This window comes from Fistularia commersonii, chromosome 10 (assembly GCF_037954325.1).
Source record: "Fistularia commersonii isolate RoL2024-O1a breed Wild chromosome 10, RoL_Fcom_v1.0, whole genome shotgun sequence".
Lineage (NCBI taxonomy): Eukaryota > Metazoa > Chordata > Actinopteri > Syngnathiformes > Fistulariidae > Fistularia > Fistularia commersonii.
Window position 1 is genome coordinate 16915875 of NC_141293.1, and position 20603 is coordinate 16936477.

The following is a 20603-nucleotide window of genomic DNA, read 5'->3' on the forward strand; positions in this document are numbered from 1 at the left end:
GTGACATTGTTAAAATGATTTTTTCTTTTCTTATTTCTATGGAAACTAAAAGAAAAAAAAATAGTAAAATTGAAAAGATGAGATGAGATGAGAAGATGAGAACAACTTTATTTATCCCAAAGGAAATTGTTGATTTTTTTTTTTGATTTTTTTGATTTTTCTTTGAGAAATGATTGATTTAATAACCAGAATAGCCACCATTAGCCTTGTAAATATTATACCTCCTCTTATATACGCTACCAATCAATGGCAAATTTTCCCACAGTCACAAGATTTTCTCTTTTAACTCAAGAATATTGCAAGGGTGTAATTTCATCAGTTTTTTAATATTCATTTTTAATGTTAATTCGTCATATATTAATTCATTAGAGGAACAATTCGTTACACATGAAGATTTTTATATTTTCCCTGCTTACCTCCTTTACCCTAAAACAAAGGAAAAATTTGGACTTCTAGGTAATGATTTTAAAAACAGTGATAAAAAAAGGTCATTGCAGTCAGTTGCACAGGTAGATACAAGAAAGTTGCATCCAAACATTATTCTATTCTATTCTATTCCATATGCGGGGTTTTTTACTTTGAAAATATGGAAACAATGGCCTGAACAAAGGCCGTTCATTAGCTCTTGTTCGCTTCAGGACGTTGTGTCGAATCCTTTCCCAGGACTTGTTCCAGACCATAGGGCCAATACTCTTATATACACTAACCTTGGTCTAGTTATCTTGCATGGTCAAATCATTGCCAAGATTTACATGTAGTTAAATAATAGGTTTATGTGTTATGTGACTGAAATTTTATTATGATTACCAACATCACTATGCAGGTGAAAATGCACATGGAAAGTAAGGACTCTCATTCAAATGGTCAAATAACCTTTAAAATCCTTGAGCACGGGGCGTATTTTAAACAATTCAGGAAGGTGTTTCAAAACTTTGATCCCTGATGGCCACAAATTGAAAAATACATGGCAGGCTGGGAATATAAGCTTATTAATTGAAGGAAAAATTATGCTTGATAATGGTACTATGAGACAGTTTACATCACATGGCTTTATATTCTATTGGATAAAGTGCGTTGGCTCCCCAAAACATTTACCATGGATGTATTGAACTCGGCCTATTGATCCAGCTTCACAACCCGTTCATGAAGAGAAGAAGAATAAGGGGGGAAAAAAGAGAATTTTTTAAACTTGGTGTTCAAATAAACTGTTTTTTCAACACATGAAAGACCTTATTTTAAAAAATATCAACTTCACATGAATAAAATAAAATAAAATAAAATAAAATAAAATAAAATAAAATTAAATTAAATTAAATTAAATTAAATTAAATTAAATTAAATTATAAACAACTTGTTGAAACATAAACAGTATGGGGCTTGGTGGGAGTATTGATCCTGTCCTTTTGACTGAAGGATAGCAAGCAGATGCAAAGAACATCAGTGACATGGCTGTCCGTCATTTTCGTTCTCATTCTACTTTTATTCAGATTTAAAAGAAAACATTTTTGCTCACATACGTATGTTGAGCTGAACAGTCCCATCATTTATTTTGTGATGTCTCTTGAAAGGAATGTTAATTTTCTCTGAATTTCAGTAAAAGTCTGGGAGGGAGAGAAGCTGATATTGGTTCTTCAGAAAATTGTCACGCTGGATTTTGATCAGTTCTAACAGCAGAGCCTCTTCGTCTTCCTCTGCTTCCTCCAGGAAAGGAGAATTATTTCTTTCTCTATGACTGAGAAGTCTTAAAAAAACGCTGATTGAATTCTGTCATGAGTGATATGTTTACAGGCACATATTCCACCTTATTGGCAGAAAAATCAGTCTCTGGAAAAGTGCAGTTTATTTTGAGCAATGCTGCAAGATATTCAACATTTAAGCTGCGTAGTTTTGCTTCAAATAGGCGAGACTTCATTTGCGATTGCAGTTGTAGAGCAAGCTGGTCTTTGGCTTTGAGACTCTTGTTTAGGGTTTTAAGATAATCAGTAAGATCAACTAAAATTGCCAGGTTTGCCAACTACAGAGGATGGCTTAGCTTAGGAAAAGTCCAGCCCTTGTCTTTCAATGAGAGTTCAGTGTCGACATTAGAAAGAAAAGTTTGGAATTCTTTGTGGTTAAGCCTTCGGGCATAAATTGCAATTGCTCCCAATAATGTTTTTTTTTTTTTCCCATTGAAGCCTTGTCAGGTTGATCCGCATGTGACATAGCTTGGAAAATTTCTTCGTCATGCCTTTTGGGAACCTCGTACCAAGCAGCTCCTCCATAAGGCGTAAAAAAATGAACCGCTGTGCTATATCTAGAGCAGGGGTGTCAAACTCAAATACACAGTGGGCAAAAATTCTAAACTGGGATCACGGGCTAACATTGATATTTATTGAAAAAAATCTTACTCCAGATATATCAATGCACCCAAACAAGTTTTGCTAAAAAAAACTAAATATGGAGCAAGCATAGCTTAATACTATACAATATACAACTTAATATTGCACACATGCAAAATCCTGTTTTCTGCCTAAGTAGCAGGGTGCTAGTATTAGCATAAGATCGCTATGACTACTGTCAACAGAGTAGAGGGCGTTTATGGGTCCTGTCGTGATTCTCGGGCCAAAACACCGGCAGAAAATGATGAGATATGTAGAATTAGCGGTACATGCATTGTAGACTATACCGGCGAGCCGGCTCTAACAGTCACTTGTTGTGGCTTTGCGGGCCAAATTTGGCCCGCGGGCCAGAGTTTGACACCTGTGATCTAGAGTATCATTGCTTTCATCACAATCACATAGAATTTAAGAGAGCAAGCTTTGTTTGACAGCTGGTGTTTTAAGTTTTCTGGCAAGTCTTCAACTCGCCCAGTAAACGTATTTCTGGATAAGCTAACATTGTTGAACTTTTACTGGACACATTATCCCTGCGACTTTAGTGAGGCACCGTTTTATGAATTCGGCGTCTGGTTTGGACGAGGAAGTCATTGTGATTCATATGTGTGAGTCATATTTTATCTTGTTTGTGATATTTGCAGCGAGACAATCAGAAATCGAGTATGGGCCGCAATTGGCCCGTGGGCTCTCGTTTGGGCCACCCCTTACTCCACGGTATGTCGCAATGGAAGGTGACATCAAGCAATTGGGCACAAAAATGTACATGCATTTTTTTTATGCATTTCTATCCATTCAAAGGTAACCTCTTTGACAATTGTGATTATCGAAACAAAATAAACCAGATCCGCCATCATTTCACTTTTCGCTGCTATGAGCATGTTTGTTTCTCACTCTTTGGTCATAAGTTCCAGACCGGGACGCCACTTGCGCCGCATCATTATTTATCGTGTTTTTTTGTTGCTTTTTGTCTCGTTTTCATCGTCGTCGTCATTGCTGTTGTGACATTGTAACGCCGCACAAATGAGAAACATATTTTACTCAAGTTCATGGGTTTGTTCTGGTGGGGGGGGGTTATTCTTTCTAACCAATAGATGAACGCCTCACCGTCATAACGCCAATGTCAGTAAAGATTACTGTAAACACTGGCTCCGGGTTTTCTCACGCTGTCTTAAGACATATTTGGTTACTGTAAATGCCGAATAATATGGAGGATTCAATTCTAATTATTCCATTACGTGATAAACAGAGTAAACTGCTGGATTTGAGGTGGATCAAATCTGTTTGGGTTAACTTGCATCTAATATCGTTTAAAGCAGGGGGCCCGCTGGCCAATTGCGGCCCTCAATCAATATTTTGTGGCCCCCTGCCTGAAATCAAATATTTATATTATTGTGGCCTGGGGATTTTTTCCTCACATGCATCTGGGGGGTTTATAACAGTGGGTTAAAAAAAAAAAAAAAAACGGGCAAGGAAAAAAATGAAATGTAACTTTGCGATGTTTTTTTTGCTTCAAAATGTGAGAACAAAATGATTTTTTGATGAAAAAACACCCAGAGACATTGTTAAAAGGATCTTTTCTTTTCTTATTTCTATAAAAACCACAAAAACGATAGCAAAAATAAAACGGCCAAAATTAAAAAGATGGATTTAATAATCAGAATAGCCACCATTAGTCTTTGTAAACATTATACCTCCTCTGATGCATCAATTCGATAAATCAATTTTTTAATAAATTCTAGTGGCAGATTTACTCTTTTAACTGTAATTAATTTCATCAATTCTTTTTTTAACATTCATTTTTAATATTAATTCATCATGTATTTCTTAGAGGAATAGTTCATAACATACAAAGATTTTCATAATTTAACTGTCTACCTCCTAAACACTAAAACAAAGGAAAAAAAATTGAACTTAGTGTTACTTCTAGACAATGATTTTACTGGTTCGGCCCCCTTGACGTCAAATTCGGCCCCCGGACCAAAATGAATTCGACACCCCTGATTTAAAGTGTTTAATCGAATCGAATCGTGTTTAGGTATTGAGACGTTGTGTTAAAAGAAAAACAATATTGTGTAAAATCTCAACAGCTATAAGGAAAACTGCCTTTAAGTATCTTAATGATCAGATGATATACAGTAAAGTACAAGACAACCACTGAGGGAAGTGGCGGCCTGCCAGAGTCTGCACTCTTTACAGATTGTTCGACTTTCTCACAGAATAGATATCCATATTAAATAATATGATGGTTTTATTTCCTCCCCCGGGATTGTTTGGGGTATTATTCTGTTTATCAGCATAATAAAGCCGCATTTTGTAATAAACTGCCCCAATGCATTTTGTAATAAACTGCCCCAATGCATTTTGTAATAAATTTTGCCGCATTATGTAATAAGTTATTACATTTTGAGAAGATTATTACAAAATGCACTTGCAACTTTTTTATTCTCTAGGAAATGTAATAACTTGGAATTTATAGAATATTCTCTGTTAATGCAACCTTTGAATAGTGTACTGATAGTAATTGCTAAGTACTGCTACTAGGCTAATACAGTGATACTAATAATAGGCCTAGCTTTTACGAATACTTTTAAGTAAAATGAAATACAATTAACAAACTTATGCTTTAGAATTGTTATTACATAATGCACCATGTTATTACATTTCCTCGAAAATAAAAAAGTTGCAAGTGCATTTTGAATAACTTATTATATAATGCGGCAAAATTTATTACAAAATGCGTTGGGGCAGTTTATTACAAAATGCGGCTTTATTACAAAATGAAATGAAAAAGTTATTACATTTTGGACGTTTATTACAAAATGCACTGTTATTACAAAATGCGGCTCAACAGAGCCTCGTCTAATGCTCGCTAGAAGTGTGTGTCGGGATTGGGAACGTGGCATATTGTTTCTTGGCCAGAGGGATCCTAAGTGACGTAACCTTTTTACTAACCAATTGGTGTTTCTGGGAGTCTTGGTATCTTATGTTCATTTCGACCGCCGGTCGTCCCGATTGGTTCCCTGACCAGGCTGGCCATTTTTTTTAGGCCGCCTCCCCAATTGGGGTGAGCAGTGCGACCCCTGCTTCGACACACCGGGTCGCCGACAGCAGCTGCCTCTCAGCGCCAGCTGCTAACAAGCACAGATAGCCCAGTGCCGCTGGTCTGCACGCTTCTGATTAGGAGCTTCCGGTGAATTTAATAAACCCTGTGCGCGCTGTGAGGCTAATGATTATTTCAAATCGTTTAATTTTGATAAATGAAATACCGACTTACCAAATCATCATCGATTCCAGACATCATGATGTCATCGGTTGTTTTAAAATGAAGCTTTCCACTCTTCTGTAAATTTGATTTTATATAGGTATTTTAATGTCATTAGGTATTTTACCCTTTTAAAGGTTATCATATGATAGTTGTATGTGTCGATATACAGGACTGTCTCAGAAAATTAGAATATTGTGATGAAGTTCTTTATCTTCTGTAATGCAATTACGAAAACAAAAATGTCATTACAAATCAACTGAAATATCGCAAGCCTTTTTATTATTTTAATATTGCTGATTATGGCTTACATCTTAAGAAAACTCATCAATCCTATCTAAAATTTTAGAATAGAATAGAATATCATGAAAAAGTCATTTTTGTTTTTTTAATTGCATTACAGAAGATAAAGAACTTTATCACAATATTCTAATTTTCTAAGACAGCCCAGTACTTTTGAGCAACTTTAAGTGTTTTAAATAAAACACTAAACAACTTTTAGTGTTTTAATGGGTGTCTTTTTAGCTATTTTTTTTTACATATGAAAACATACCAAGGAATGTCTGCAACAATTGTTTTTTTTTTTAAATGAAAATGTTTTATGCTTCATAGAGGACAAAGTCTAACCAAGTTTGTGGAGTGAATTTGAGCCTCTTTGTACCCCAAATGAAAGAGTATAAATTGCTATTACATTGTAACAGCAGCAGCACTACCTATTTTGTGTGAATTCCACAATCAGTAGAATCTTGTCCTTTACTTGAAACAATTGAAACTATGTGAAGCAACAGATTGTTGACAAGACTTTGTTTTCCTTACCTCGTGGATTAGCTGTTCAGCTTGATATCTTTTCCAAATCGCATCTCCTGCCATAAAAGATGCTCATTCTCTCAGTTCTATTGAATAACAATCTAATTTCTGCCAGATCCACTGGATAGCCGATCAATAAACACAGTGGCAGCTCATACATACCTATAGATGATAAATTATTATAATTTTTTGTTCGTTTATTTTATTTTATTTATTTTATTTTTTTATTTTGGTACTTTAGTGTACTTTAGTGTAACAGAATTATAATGGTAGTTGGACTACTGCAAGCAAAGGTTAATTTTGGCATTCTTTAGAAGAAACTGATGGATGAGATCAGTTAAAATATCCAGTTTTACGCCGCTTAAAACCGATTTTGAATCACAAAATGAGCCTAATTTGATCGGGGACTGACATATTTTAGTGAACATATAAAGGCTCCTTGCAAATGCAATGGCACGCTGCTGCTAACCACTCCGAATAATCCAGCAATGAGTTTGCCTCTGCCCGCCATTGTTTGTTTGTGATTAATTTATGTCGGATTTGTTTTGGTCCGCCCAGCTGTCCCTCCATCTGTTGGGGCCGTGACATAATGCACCACTATGTGGAGTTGATCCAACTCCCCAGCTTCAACCCTATCCCTCCGTCACACCCCCATATACTGACGTAAGGAACTCAGACATTGCTGGTCTTCTGCTTGTCGCTACTAGTTCCATCATTCGTTTATTTAGGTGTCACTGATTTATTTAAGTGGTGCATGGTGAATTTTTTAAGGGTAGAAACAACAAAACCATAACCATTAGCAATTTTGTGGCAGTGGTGGTAAAATTCTCTTTAAGCATGATTTGTTTTACTATTTTATTGGATTCGTGAGTAAAGCTTTAATAGTCTTCTAAGATAAGATAAGATAAGATAAGAGAAGAACAACTTTATTAATCCCGAAGGAAATTGTTGTGCCAGAGTTACAGAAAATATAACAGTAATAAATAATAAAAAGAAAAAGGCAGAATTAGAAATAAAAATAAACTATAAACTATAAAGTGTCTCAGTGAAACTATAACGTGTCTTAGTAAACAAGTGATAAAACTATAAGTGTCTTAGTAACAAGTGAGGTAAGGAGTGCACAATAGTATGATAAAAGGAAAATTTGTAGTGTAGCTGTTATGAAATGAAATATTGCACAGTTCTAGTTGATACTTTATTATATTTTATATATATATATATATATATATATATATATATTATTGTATCAGTTATATAGTATTAAGTATCTATATTTATATATTAATTAATATTTATTGTATATTTTTTGTATTTTTAAAATGTAAAATATTTTATATTTAATTCTATATATTTTATTTTATATATTTAATTTTATACTGTTAATCAGATCCATCCTGAAGAGACTGAATAAAACTAATTTGGTCTATAAAATGAATGTGAAAAAAGAGGAAAAAAGCTCTTTACAAAATTCAGCAGGAAATGTATAATTCTTTTCTTAGAAATGCAGGAAAGACATATATTAACCAGCTAAAAGATTAACAGAATATGAAGAAGAGGAAGAAGAAATTCTTAAAAAGAATGATGAGATTTAAAATCATTTTCAGGTTACCAATCTTTTTTTTGGATATTTATATCTATACACTGTAAAATTGAACAATACCAAGGCGAGCAAAAGTTCATAACTAAAGCACAAATGTCATCTAGTTAAGATTGAGAATCTCATCAGGTTTTTGATCCATTTGCTTAAATTATTCTCTTAAGCTCAGTTGTAATAAGTTTTTATTATTTATACTTATACTTTATACTTTTATTATTATTCATTTTATCCTTCATTTCCTCTGCAACCTGGCAACTACAGGGAAACAAAAAATGAATGCGTGCAGTTCTTTTTGGAGAAAGAATAAAATATTCTGCTAATTTTGAACAAATACCTAACCAATTTATCAATCATCATTTTACATGCTCCTCTACCAAATCAGTTATAAGCTGCGGTAATAAAGATGTTCCTTTTTTGAAAAAAAATTTTTTTTTTGCCGCAGTTAATCAAAATATATCTCAGCGAAATCAACCGGGCAAGGAATCCAAATATTAAATGATACCAATAAAGAGCACCAACTTCTTAAAAGAATATTCTTTTCAGTAACCCTTAAATCTTGTCTTTTTCAGTATCGTAGGTCACACCGAGCCGTACACCAAACTGTGTTGCAAAGGCTTCTGCATAGACATCCTAAAGAAGTTGTCCCGCACCATAAAGTTCTCCTATGACCTTTACCTGGTCACCAATGGCAAACATGGCAAACTGGTCCGGGGTATTTGGAACGGGATGATCGGAGAGGTAAGCCCAAACTGTTCAGTAATTTATTAAAACGCCTTAAGTTATATCGATGGCTGGAATGCAAAACCTCCTATAGGCAAATTTTTGGGTTTTGCATTGGATGGTGAGAAATGGAATGGCTCCACATTTTCAGTCTATCTGCAAGATAATCCCGCCCTTTCTTTTGACATAAATCTCACATGACAAAACTCCTGTGTGCACAATGAAGCAGAAAAAATTAGGAAAAAAAACACTTATTTGCATTGTCAGTGGTAAAAATACATGTTATGTATTAACCTAGAAATATAGTCTGTGAATAATAGAATATTCTTCAATATCTTTAACAAAGATTATACTTTAATCAAATGAAAGGTTTTCTTCATTTCCTGAAAAAAGTGTTGTTTTTTTTTCGGATAGGAGGTTTTGCATTCCAGCCATCGATATGCAACATGTAGTTATAACTGATCAAGTTACACATTCTGGTAAATCTGCATATGCAGATGTAGTAAGCAAACTGCTGTGCATAATCCTGTTTATGATTACAATATCAATATCGATGTCAATATCATATGATGACAGCAGTTATTTTCCAGGTCAAATCAAGTTTGTAAGCAACCTGTGCAATGAAAAATCGATTTCTTTATAATCTTTGAATGACTGAACAGTTTTTCAAGAAGTTTTTGCAGTGTGGTTACTATAATGGACAGAGGGATCTGCAATTATACAAATAAACTTTGGATCTCGAACATAATGCCGTGCTTCCATCCCACGACCATTCAAGGTCAACAAGAGGAGCGTCGATTATGTGTTTATGTGATTGGAATGGCCATTAAATGATCATTTAGAATACATTTGTTTGTTTTTTTTTGTTTTGTTTCCCACCCAAATGTGCCTCTTTATAGATACATTCATAGCCATATACCATCTGAGGTCTTAATTTGCCTTTACCCAATTGATATTGCTTTTTAGGGTCAAAAATATGGGTCATTTTCAAATTTAATTTCATTGCCCGTGTTGGTCATTTTTCTTCAAAAGACATAAGGTCAGCTTTTTCCCATTTTTTTTTTCAAAACCAAGAGGGCTGTTGTGCTAAATGAGGTGCCACCTTTGATAGATGCACTGAAGGCCTGTATAGAGTCCAGTTTCTCTCTTTCTATTTGACAAACAAGGGAAGAATGTTGGTTGGCTGTTCAAATAAAACACACTTAACACTATTTTCATAGACCACCTTTGAGTGACAAAAAGGCAGAGTATCATTTTGATTGGTTTTAAAGTAGAAAAAGTAAACAAGTATACAGGACTGTCTCAGAAAATTAAAATATTGTGATAAAGTTCTTTATCTTCTGTAATGCAATTTAAAAAAAAAAAGTCATAAATTCTAGATACATTACAAAGCAACTGAAATATTGCAAGCCTTTTATTATTTTAAAATTGCTGATTATGGCTTACATCTTAAGAAAACTCATAAATCCTACCTCAAAATATTAGAATACCATGAAAAAGTTATATTTGTTTTTGAAATTGCATTACAGAAGATAAAGAACTTTATCACAATATTCTAATTTCTGAGACAGTCCCGTATGTGTCCTCATGAGTAAATGCTGAAAAAATATATATATCTGATATGTAAAGACTTTCCTCCAAAAATTGTCAACAGGTAAAGTGAGAAAAAAAAAGAATTGTAAATTAAACTCCACCAAACCAGTTTTGACATCTGCCACACACACACACACACACACACACACTTTAAATGCGATGGCTTGGTTTTGGTCGTCTTTTACTCAACAGAAGGAATTCAAATGCCATTTCATCATCTAATGGAAATGTGATAAATTGTAAAATGATAAATGACATTGGAGACATTAAAGAGAAAACCATTTCCTCAACCACATATTACTATAAATCATATAAATCATACATATGGACACCACCCGAATCTGTATTGTTTCTATATAATTCTGTGCTCACTCAGAAGGATTTTCATTTTTGGTCGTTTTTGTAGGTGTTCTACAAGCGTGCAGACATGGCCATCGGCTCGCTGACCATAAATGAGGAACGTTCAGAGATCATTGACTTCTCAGTGCCATTTGTAGAGACGGGGATCAGTGTGATGGTGGCCAGAAGCAACGGGACCGTGTCACCTTCTGCCTTCTTAGGTGAGCAATGAAAACATTTTTAAGTCTTTTATACTTATTTTGAAGTGAACTTGTGTTTTTATTTCCTAATTGGAATTTTTAGTGTTATTGGCGCCATGTAAATGTGCATGGGACAAACACAGATAGAATATCACATTTTACAGCCAAATCAAAGATGGAGTATAAAGATATTTAATTTTCACCAATGAAACTGTGCCATTACCACATTTATACAAACATCTATATCAGTATCTGAAACCCCGCCCTCCAAAAAATAAAAATAAAAATCCTGGACTCACCTCTGTCAAACAACACGGAATAATGGGGAAAAGATTAGATAAGAGAAAAATAGATTCAGAATGCAGGATATTTAACCTGCAGTGAACGACATTTATTTTTTGTTCAATTGAAAGAAAAGGCTGTTTCTCTCATCTGTCAAGAGACAAGACAAAGACATTATTCATTAATAAGAACAACTTTATTTATCCCGAAGGAAATTGTTGTGCCAGAGTTTCAAGTAAAACATAACAATAATGAATAATAGTAGGAAATTGTATAAACAGTAAAAAAAAAAGGGGGGGGAGAATAAGAAATACAAATAAAACTATAAAGTGTCAAAGTCAAGGCTATAAAGTGTTTTGAGGTCTTAAGTGCAAAGATTTGAAGATTCCCTGCAGCTGAAGGAGGAGGAATTAAAAAGTCTGATAGTAATGTTATTATTTATTTTCTGTTTTTTTTCCCTGACAAGATCCCAGAAAGGGTTAATTTTTGGCTACGTGTGGCTTTCTGGTAAACAATAAAAGGTTTATGTTTAGACACCTCTGTGATCGTCACACTTTTTGTTACAAACTGCCCCCCGTCAGAGAAGGGAAAAGTTATTTGTCCCTCACAGGAAAAGGTTTGGGAACTCCTTATAAACATGTAGCCTTTAAGACGTATAACATTAACTGCTCTAAAGAAACCTAAAAACATTCAAACATCCAAAAAAAACTGAAAGTGCAGTGCATATAAACCAAATCAAACTGATCGCCAAAAGCTTTCTTCTACTATTACTTTTAATGCATTATCGCATGATTTGCCTCTGGGCCATGATTTTTCTGATTTATCCATCATCTGAATTTGACATCATATTTCTTCTGTTCCCTCACAGAACCGTACAGCCCGGCTGTCTGGGTCATGATGTTTGTTATGTGTCTGACTGTGGTGGCCATCACGGTATTCATCTTTGAATACTGCAGTCCAGTAGGTTACAATCGCAGTCTGGTCAGTGCCAAAGGTGAGTCCATTTACACGATCAATGCTCAAAGGTCACGTGGAGGAACACACAATACACACACACACACACACACACACGCATGGATACAGCTAAGTGAATATATGTGTGTGTACATACAGGACTGTCTCAGAAAATTAGAATATTGTGGTAAACTTCTTTATCTTCTGTAATGCAATTTAAAAAAAAAAAGTCATAAATTCTAGATACATTACAAAGCAACTGAAATATTGCAAGCCTTTTATTATTTTAAAATTGCTGATTATGGCTTACATCTTAAGAAAACTCATAAATCCTATCTCAAAATATTAGAATATCATGAAAATGTAATTTTTGATTTTTTAATTGCATTACAGAAGATGAAGAACTTTATCACAATATTCTAATTTTCTGAGACAGTCCTGTATGTGTCTGTCTGTGTGTGTGTTTGTGTCTATACACTTTTTATTTTTTACAAACTACAGTTTTTGACCTACATAAAGTCACCACCTCTTTTGTGGATGAGCAAACTTTTTTTATCCACACCATTAATGGATTGCATTGCTCATCATTAAAATGTCATTATATAATTGTATCATGCCAAATAAGGCAATTAATATTGATCATAGTTATATTAATATGAGTGATATTGCACAGTATAAGGTTGGCTGGTTAGTTGTTTTTTTTTTTTTCGTTTTTTTTAGTTACAATGTAACTAAAATTACAATAAAAAATTACAGGGGTGGGCAAACTTTCTGGCTCAGGGGTCGCGTTGACTTTTAAAATTTGACAGACGGGCCGTGTCACCACAAGATACAATACATATAAAAAATCTTTAAAAAAAACAACATTTTTTAACAGTACATATCACGTTTGTCTGACAGTTGCTTTGAAAATAAAACCATCTTGGTTTTGAAGGCTCTGACATTTTCTTGCATTTCATGCACAAACTTGTAGCTTCACATCCAGCTCATTCATGTGTGTCAGTATGTTCACAGTAAAGGATAAATCACAAGAAAGTATTCTCAAGTGTTCTCAAGTAGCTCCAAAAATGAAATAATCTCCTGATTGAGCTCCAGCTTCATTGATCCAATCATTCACATCAAGTATAAATTCTGTACCAATCTTTGGCGGGTCGGATTGAAAAGACCTACGGTCCGGATGTGGCCCGCGGGCCGTAGTTTGCCCACCCCGGAGTTACTTGCCCTTGTTCTGTGGCTCGAGATTGAGAGAGCATGATCACTGACTTGTTTCTGTCCAGATCCCGGAGGTCCAACCTTCACCATCGGGAAGTCAGTGTGGCTGCTGTGGGGCATTGTCTTCAACAACTCAGTCCCAATAGAGAATCCCAAAGGTACCACCAGTAAGATCATGGTCCTTGTCTGGGCTTTCTTCGCTGTGATATTCCTGGCCTCATACACTGCCAACTTGGCCGCCTTCATGATACAGGAGCAGTACATTGACACCGTCTCTGGACTGAGCGACAAAAAGGTACGAGTCTTTGTCCCTGATAGTCCTGTATGCTCCCAGGAAGGGTATCGTGTGTGAAGTGCAGCTTAGGAATTTATTTCAGGGGTGTAAACATGATTGGCAGAGTCGTCGAAAGGTGAATCCAAATCGGTAGCGATGTCATACCATGAGATTTCAATCTTTGATAGCCACCACTCCACGAGTCCCTGCCCTCCCAGTTTGGGGTATGTTACCCAGGTGAAAAGAAATGATATTTACTGAAACTCTAGAGGAAATTGGATTAAAGTAAGCTTTTTCCTTGGGGTCCTTTCCAACGGATGTGTTGATGACGTGAATTTAAGAAGGAAATTTTAAGGCAGGATTTGTCTTCAAACATCTTTCACTTTATGCAAAATCTCAACACAAACACCCAAGACTTGGTAAAATACATGCGAAGGGTCTGTCATGAGACAGGAAATACAGTTTGATATACTTTTCAAAATTTCAATGACAGTCTACTGACTGACATCTTGACTGACTCTTGAGATGCAGTGAAGTGGATTTGGTCGGCAGACGGTGATTATGATTCTTGGTGTTATTGATATGTATATTTATCTGGCCTCAGGGCATGTTTCATTGGAGTATTGACAAGAAAATCCGTTTTAGAGCATTTGCACCAGAAATGACTCGCAGACTCTCTTGCTCGCCAGCAACAGAAAGGATTAAAGAGGCATTTGAGGAAAAGACCGAGCTCTCTGCCGCTCATTACAATTCCGGTTAAGTCATCAGCTTTTCTCATCCTGCTGTACATTAAGTCAGAAAGATTGTTGACAGCAAGTCCATAGATTATTGAGTAACTCCGTGAGAGAAGAAAAGCAGAACTGCTGTTTATCCAGATGCGCTCATCACCTCAGGCTAAGTAGATATAAACAAACCAAAAAGGGAGGAAATAGAGAATGACCTTGCATGTGAGATATCGGCACAGCATTATAAACAACTTTAAGCGTATCGACCTTTTAACAACCAGTATGAAATAAGATAGCGTGAAGGTAGATTAGTGCTGTGCAATATCACAATAGTTCAAATAAATGCCTTTTACACATACATGTAAGTCATCCTCATATAACAAACGCTTATCTCTCCAGTATTGTCATGTTTAAAACGTTTGCATTGTTAAGCTTTTGAGAGAAAGACACCTTAACCCCTTTTGTCACGTAACACCATGGAAATGGAAATGCACCTAACCTTTAAAAATCCGCTGACAGGTACATTTTTGACCAGATGCCAGCTGCCATTAGTTGATGAAGTGGTGTGAGACACGACTGAGCCTCTTAGCTGTTTTATACTCGGCTACAATGACATATGAAATCCTGCAACGTTCTATCTGCTCTCTGAAGATTGATGCGCCTTCTGTCGTATTGTCTTGCCGTGTAATTCACGTGAAACAGAGGGCATGTGCATATAGGGCGCCGCGAAAATGATGCAGATATCGGGAAAAAAAAATGACATATTCTTTTTTAATATTATGCATGAAAGAGATTTCAACAAGCGCCTGATTGTGTATAGAAATGTAAAACAAAGTGCAGCAGTACAATGTACATTATATATATCTATATATATATATATATATATATACATATATATATACACACACACACACACATATATATATATATACATACATACATATATATACAATACATACGTAATATGTGCATTGTATATATATATACATACATATACTATATATGTATATACACACAATATATATATAATTTACATTACATACAAATTTATATACTATTGATATGAAATATACATTTTGTGTATATATATATATATGAATTTATATACTATATCTATATATATACTATATATATAATATATATATAAATACACATATATTGTATGTATAAAATATATATATATATATATACATAGAAGAGCGCACGTGCACAGGAATGGCAGAATATACGTGCCCGCTTCTTCTGCATAACTGGTGTGTGTGGAAACACCATCAAATGTGCAAAAGCACACTGATTTTATTTCAAAACATTTCTATGAAAATCCTATCTACCACAATTAGTTAGAGACTAATTTCTTATGCTTCATTATTTTCTTATTTTTATTTCTTTCATTTTCTGCCATTTAATCGTCGTGATTGGTATGACAGAAGGTTACAGCCGCTAGAGTAGAACTTTATCTGAGGTTGAACATTTATTGTTTGAGGAAATAAAAACCTGTACATACAAAGCTGTTGGAATTAAAGGGATAAGTTTGGCCTTGGCTCTACAAATAACCCTCAAAAATAAATATCCAACATTTGACTTTTTTTCCCTTCAGAAAACTGTGTTTTTTATGATGTTAAAAATATGATTATATGGATATATGTTACGATTTGTTTGTCCAATTTTCTTCTGTGTAACCCTGCTGATAGACCGAAATAATGTTTGCATAGATAGAAATCATACATAATCATCATGGAGATAATTAACATAACCTTGAGAGATTACGAAAGGTTTGATGTCAACAGGAGGTTTGCTTGATTTCTGAAACCTCCAGAGATGACACATTTACCTCAAATGGTTTCACCGCTAAAGTAGCACAAACTCATTTGCATTTGAATGATGAAAAAGTGCAATATAGTGACTTATTCACACCCCCTTCTGCTTGATGTCATGCCAGCAAATTAAATATTTATAGAGTGCTGATAAACACAAATGCGTAACAGGAGCGATGCATCCAGATGAACAAAGGGTATAATGCCCTAGACACACTAACACATCCTGCTAGTTCAGAATTTTGTTTTGATCAATGAAGTAAGACATGAAAATATAAACAAGAGAATTAGAAGAACATGATCATTGATGACGGCGAGATAGAGGAAGTGGATTTGCTGTGGCGACCCCTGAAGGGAGCAGCAGAAAGGAAGAGACGACGAAGATTATAATCAGTCTGTAAAAAATGTAAGGGCATCGTATCAGGATTGGTAGAAACTTAAAAAAAAAAATGTTGTTTTTAAAATATTTTACATGATCAGGAAGGCATTTTATCTCATAAGATGCAGTTTCCTTTGCAGTTTCAAAAGCCTCAGGAGCAGTACCCTCCGTTCCGCTTTGGTACCGTCCCAAATGGCAGCACTGAGCGTAACATAAGGAGTAACTACCCCGAGATGCACTCCCACATGGTCAAATACAACCAGAAAGGAGTGGAGGACGCCCTCAACAGCCTCAAGACCGGGTGAGTGTCTACGGCTAAGACCCTATTTGAGCTGCAAAGATGTAATTTACTTAACATTACATTATATTACATTACATTACATTTGGCAGATGCTTTTATCCAAAGCGACTTACAATAGAGGACATAGGGACTGCAAATACACTTGCAAATACACGATGCACAGGAAATATACAGAACAGTAAGCTTGGGTTAGTGAGTTTTTTTGTTTTTTTTTGTTTGTTTATTTTTTTTTTTTGTTTGTTTTTTTGGACAAAGACATACACAAACGTACACACACACACACACACACACACACGCACACACTGCATAGCCTAACTTGCTGCCTAACCTGATCTGGGGCATCAGTGCAGTAACACTTTTAACTTTTAACACTTTTAACACTTTTAACACTTTTTTCCTTTCTCCGACAGGAAACTAGATGCCTTTATCTATGATGCTGCTGTGCTGAACTATATGGCAGGTAAGGACGAGGGCTGCAAGCTGGTCACCATTGGAAGCGGGAAAGTGTTTGCCACGACGGGTTACGGCATCGCTCTGCAAAAGGACTCCCGCTGGAAACGACCTATTGACTTGGCTCTGCTCCAGTTCCTGGCTGATGGTAAATTTTACTTGTATATTCAGAAGATTTTGATATTTTTTTATGTGTGTTTTATTGAGGCAATAATAATTCGCTTAAAATAAAAATGAGTAGGAGAAAGTAATGTCGTAAATGTGAAAAAGCCAAGTTTAAAGTGAAACAAGCACGTGAAAGGGACGGCTCAGGTTTGACGTTCTGCAAAAACAAAGATGGTTTGGAAATGTGAAGAAATGAGAGAGACGACATATTTGGTAGAAGGATATTGCAAAAAAAAAGGGGATGAACAAATAGATTTCTTAGTCTGTTCAAGCAGTTAGTGGATGTAATAGAGAAAGGGTAAGATGAAAAAAATCCTCGGCACCTTGGGAGAAGCTGAAAGAAGAGGAGAGCTTATTTATTGCACTGAAAAGTGACCAAGCAAGTTTTTTTTCTGGCCAAACACAACATTACCTTCAGGGGAAACAAAAGGGCTTAAAACAACACATGGTTTAGAGCATCAAAAAGAGGTAAATAAAGCAGCAAAATGATGTTCTATAGGCTCGAACAGCAGATATATAACTGTTTGTTTTTATTATTTAACATCTCATTTCTTCCAAATTTTCAAAATAACATGTTCATTTAACAAATAATTATGATAAATCAATATTTCTCTGCAGAAAAGTATATCTTTGGATTGGCAGCGCGTCAGTCGACCCAAATTAAGAAACATCAAGCTAACTTTTGTGCAACGGAGGCTCGCAATTTCACAATTTCATTACATATACCTATACCTATGTTCAGTTGGAGTTTGAGTTTTCCCATTTTCCTCATACACAGGTGATACCCAAAAGTTGCAGACTGTCTGGCTCACTGGCATCTGTCGCAACGAGAAGAAGGAGGTGATGAGCAGCAAGCTGGACATCGATAATATGGCAGGGGTGTTCTACATGCTGCTGGTAGCCATGGGCCTGAGCCTGCTGGTGTTCGCCTGGGAACATCTACTGTACTGGAAACTACGACACTCAGTTCACAAGTCTGAGCATCTGGACTTCCTACTGGCCATCAGTAGAGTAAGCTGTTCTCCTAAAGAAAAACTTGACCTGAGGATTTGCTCTGGCAATTTTTGGACCCGAGTATAATTATTTCAATGGGGACATGGCTCTTTCTTAATTGCAATAAAGGTCTGAAATTTTTAAGGGTACTTATTTTAGACTTCCTCAGGGGTCTTGGACAACAGCTTTCATTTATGTTTTAGAAGTCTGAAAATTACTTTTTTTTTGCCCAACATCTCTCTTCTTCTTGCCACAGTATGCTACGCTGTGATTCCCACCATACTTTTTTCCCCATTTCTTTCTGTCTTCTGCTGCCCTAAGCACTTCAACCAAACTCAACCCTGTAATTTCTCTGGTGTCCTTGAGCCATGACACTGGAGGGTGGCCTCGCTTCTACTTGTTATTTGTCTTGTCTGACATGATCTGTTTTCAAGTCCACCGTCTTGAATCACATTTCCAAAAAAAACGTAGCTTCCATTTCTGTCAGGAGTTCCAGAGTGTCACATTGCGTCCAATTTTGTCCAGATATTGGTCCATGTTTCTGCCCATGTTATCTGCAGTACTCTGCAGTAACACCACATGCCAAAAGGTATCCACTCTCCACTCATCAGTCCTATGTATGGTTCAGGACTTTCTTCCATATGTAACCATGGGGAAGGCGGTTGCATAAAGTAGCTTCAGCTTGAGATGCAAGACAATCCATTTGCTACTCCAGATGTTTGCCATTTTTTGTTTTGCCTCCCTCAGCCTCACTAATCTTCTTCTGATTTCAGGTGAACTTTGTCCCTTGCTGGAGATTGTCAACCAAAGGTGGACAAATGTCCTCAATCTGCTCACTGATGATCATGAAGGGACTCGTGTCCTCCCTGTCTTTGTCAACCATCGTGAATTTTGTTTTCTTCACATTCAGAAAATATCACAATCTGAACTTTTGTTCCTCACTAGATATACCATCTCCAGTAGCTCATTCTTGCTGTTATGGATGTTGTGTCCTCTGAAAAAAAACGGCAGTTGTTCAATCCTTCACCTCAAATCTTTATCCCTTCCTTGAAGTCCTTCTCTTCTGTCATAAACACAACCTTGCCTGGTTCCTCTCTCGATGTTGAACCATACCGTATTTCCAGCTAATGTCCACAATGATGACCACTGGTCTTCATACAGTCATCCATGAGAGTAACCAAAGGTTGAGGAAAGTCCGTCTCAATCATGATGTTCAGTAGTTGATAACGATTGACAGAAACAAATGCTTTTGAGTAATCAATGGAGCAAATGTAGAGCAGATTATTGCACTCCTTGAACAATTTGATCAACATTCTGATGTATGCTAGGTGCTCCCTTGTGCCTTTACCCTCAACCAACCCAACTTGTTCTTTAGCAATGAGTGTACTCTATGTTTGTTTCATACTTCCAGCTCTTACCTTCAATAACATTTTACTAGTGTGAACAATGAGTCACATGGTATGGTAGTTGGAGCATTGTCTAAGGTACTCCTTAGTTGGCTACTCCTTCTAAGTTGGAATCTTGATGCCAAGATTCCATGACAGCTGTACACCAGGTTCTCCACTTGCTTTCCAGATTTTGATGCAGGGGATCATCAACCCCAAGAGCACTCCAGTTCTTTGACTGCCCATGTTACTTCCGGTTTCAAGGGAACAGGCTCCTTTGTATCTTTTGTTCCCAAAACTAAAGGTCCATCCCCAGGTCATCTTTTGTAGCTACTGCCAGTGTATTCAACATATTGGGCTCAATTATCCGCATCCTCTGTCAAGGTATTGCCATCTTTGTCATTTGTGACATCATTTCTTGGAGACCTCTTAGTCATGTAGTCCCTGAGAAAATGAAAAACATTCTTCATATTACCATATTGGTGTGCATATTCAGCCTCTTAACAATTCTCTTCCAAATATTCTCCTTTGTGCCCATCAATTATACTCGCTGTCCAACTCTTTCCATTCCTGCTGGTTTCCACTTGCTTTAGCACTCTCTCCTCTTTTTGCGATCTTGAGCTAATCCACCAAGCAGTTATTGTTTTTCTTGTACTTTCTTTTTCTCTGGGATGTGTGATTCAGCAGTGTCCTTAGTGATTATAACCATGTTTTCCCACAGCTTCTCTGGTTCCAGCACTTCTTTGTCCATATGGAGTGCTGTGAAAAATCTAATA

At 36.0% G+C, this 20603-nt stretch overlaps 1 protein-coding gene across 3 annotated transcripts in view; it reads left to right on the forward strand.

Moving 5' to 3' along the window:
- grin2ca (glutamate receptor, ionotropic, N-methyl D-aspartate 2Ca) overlaps nt 1-20603 on the forward strand; it is an 82819-nt gene that overhangs the window by 56067 nt on the left and 6149 nt on the right. For all 3 annotated transcript variants that reach the window (XM_086154075.1, XM_086154074.1, XM_086154073.1), the window contains 7 exons: nt 8611-8779; nt 10761-10914; nt 12044-12169; nt 13407-13636; nt 16674-16834; nt 17245-17432; nt 18228-18460. In XM_086154075.1, coding sequence (XP_086010201.1) covers nt 8611-8779; nt 10761-10914; nt 12044-12169; nt 13407-13636; nt 16674-16834; nt 17245-17432; nt 18228-18460 — 1261 coding nt within the window. The remainder of the gene's footprint in view (nt 1-8610; nt 8780-10760; nt 10915-12043; nt 12170-13406; nt 13637-16673; nt 16835-17244; nt 17433-18227; nt 18461-20603) is intronic.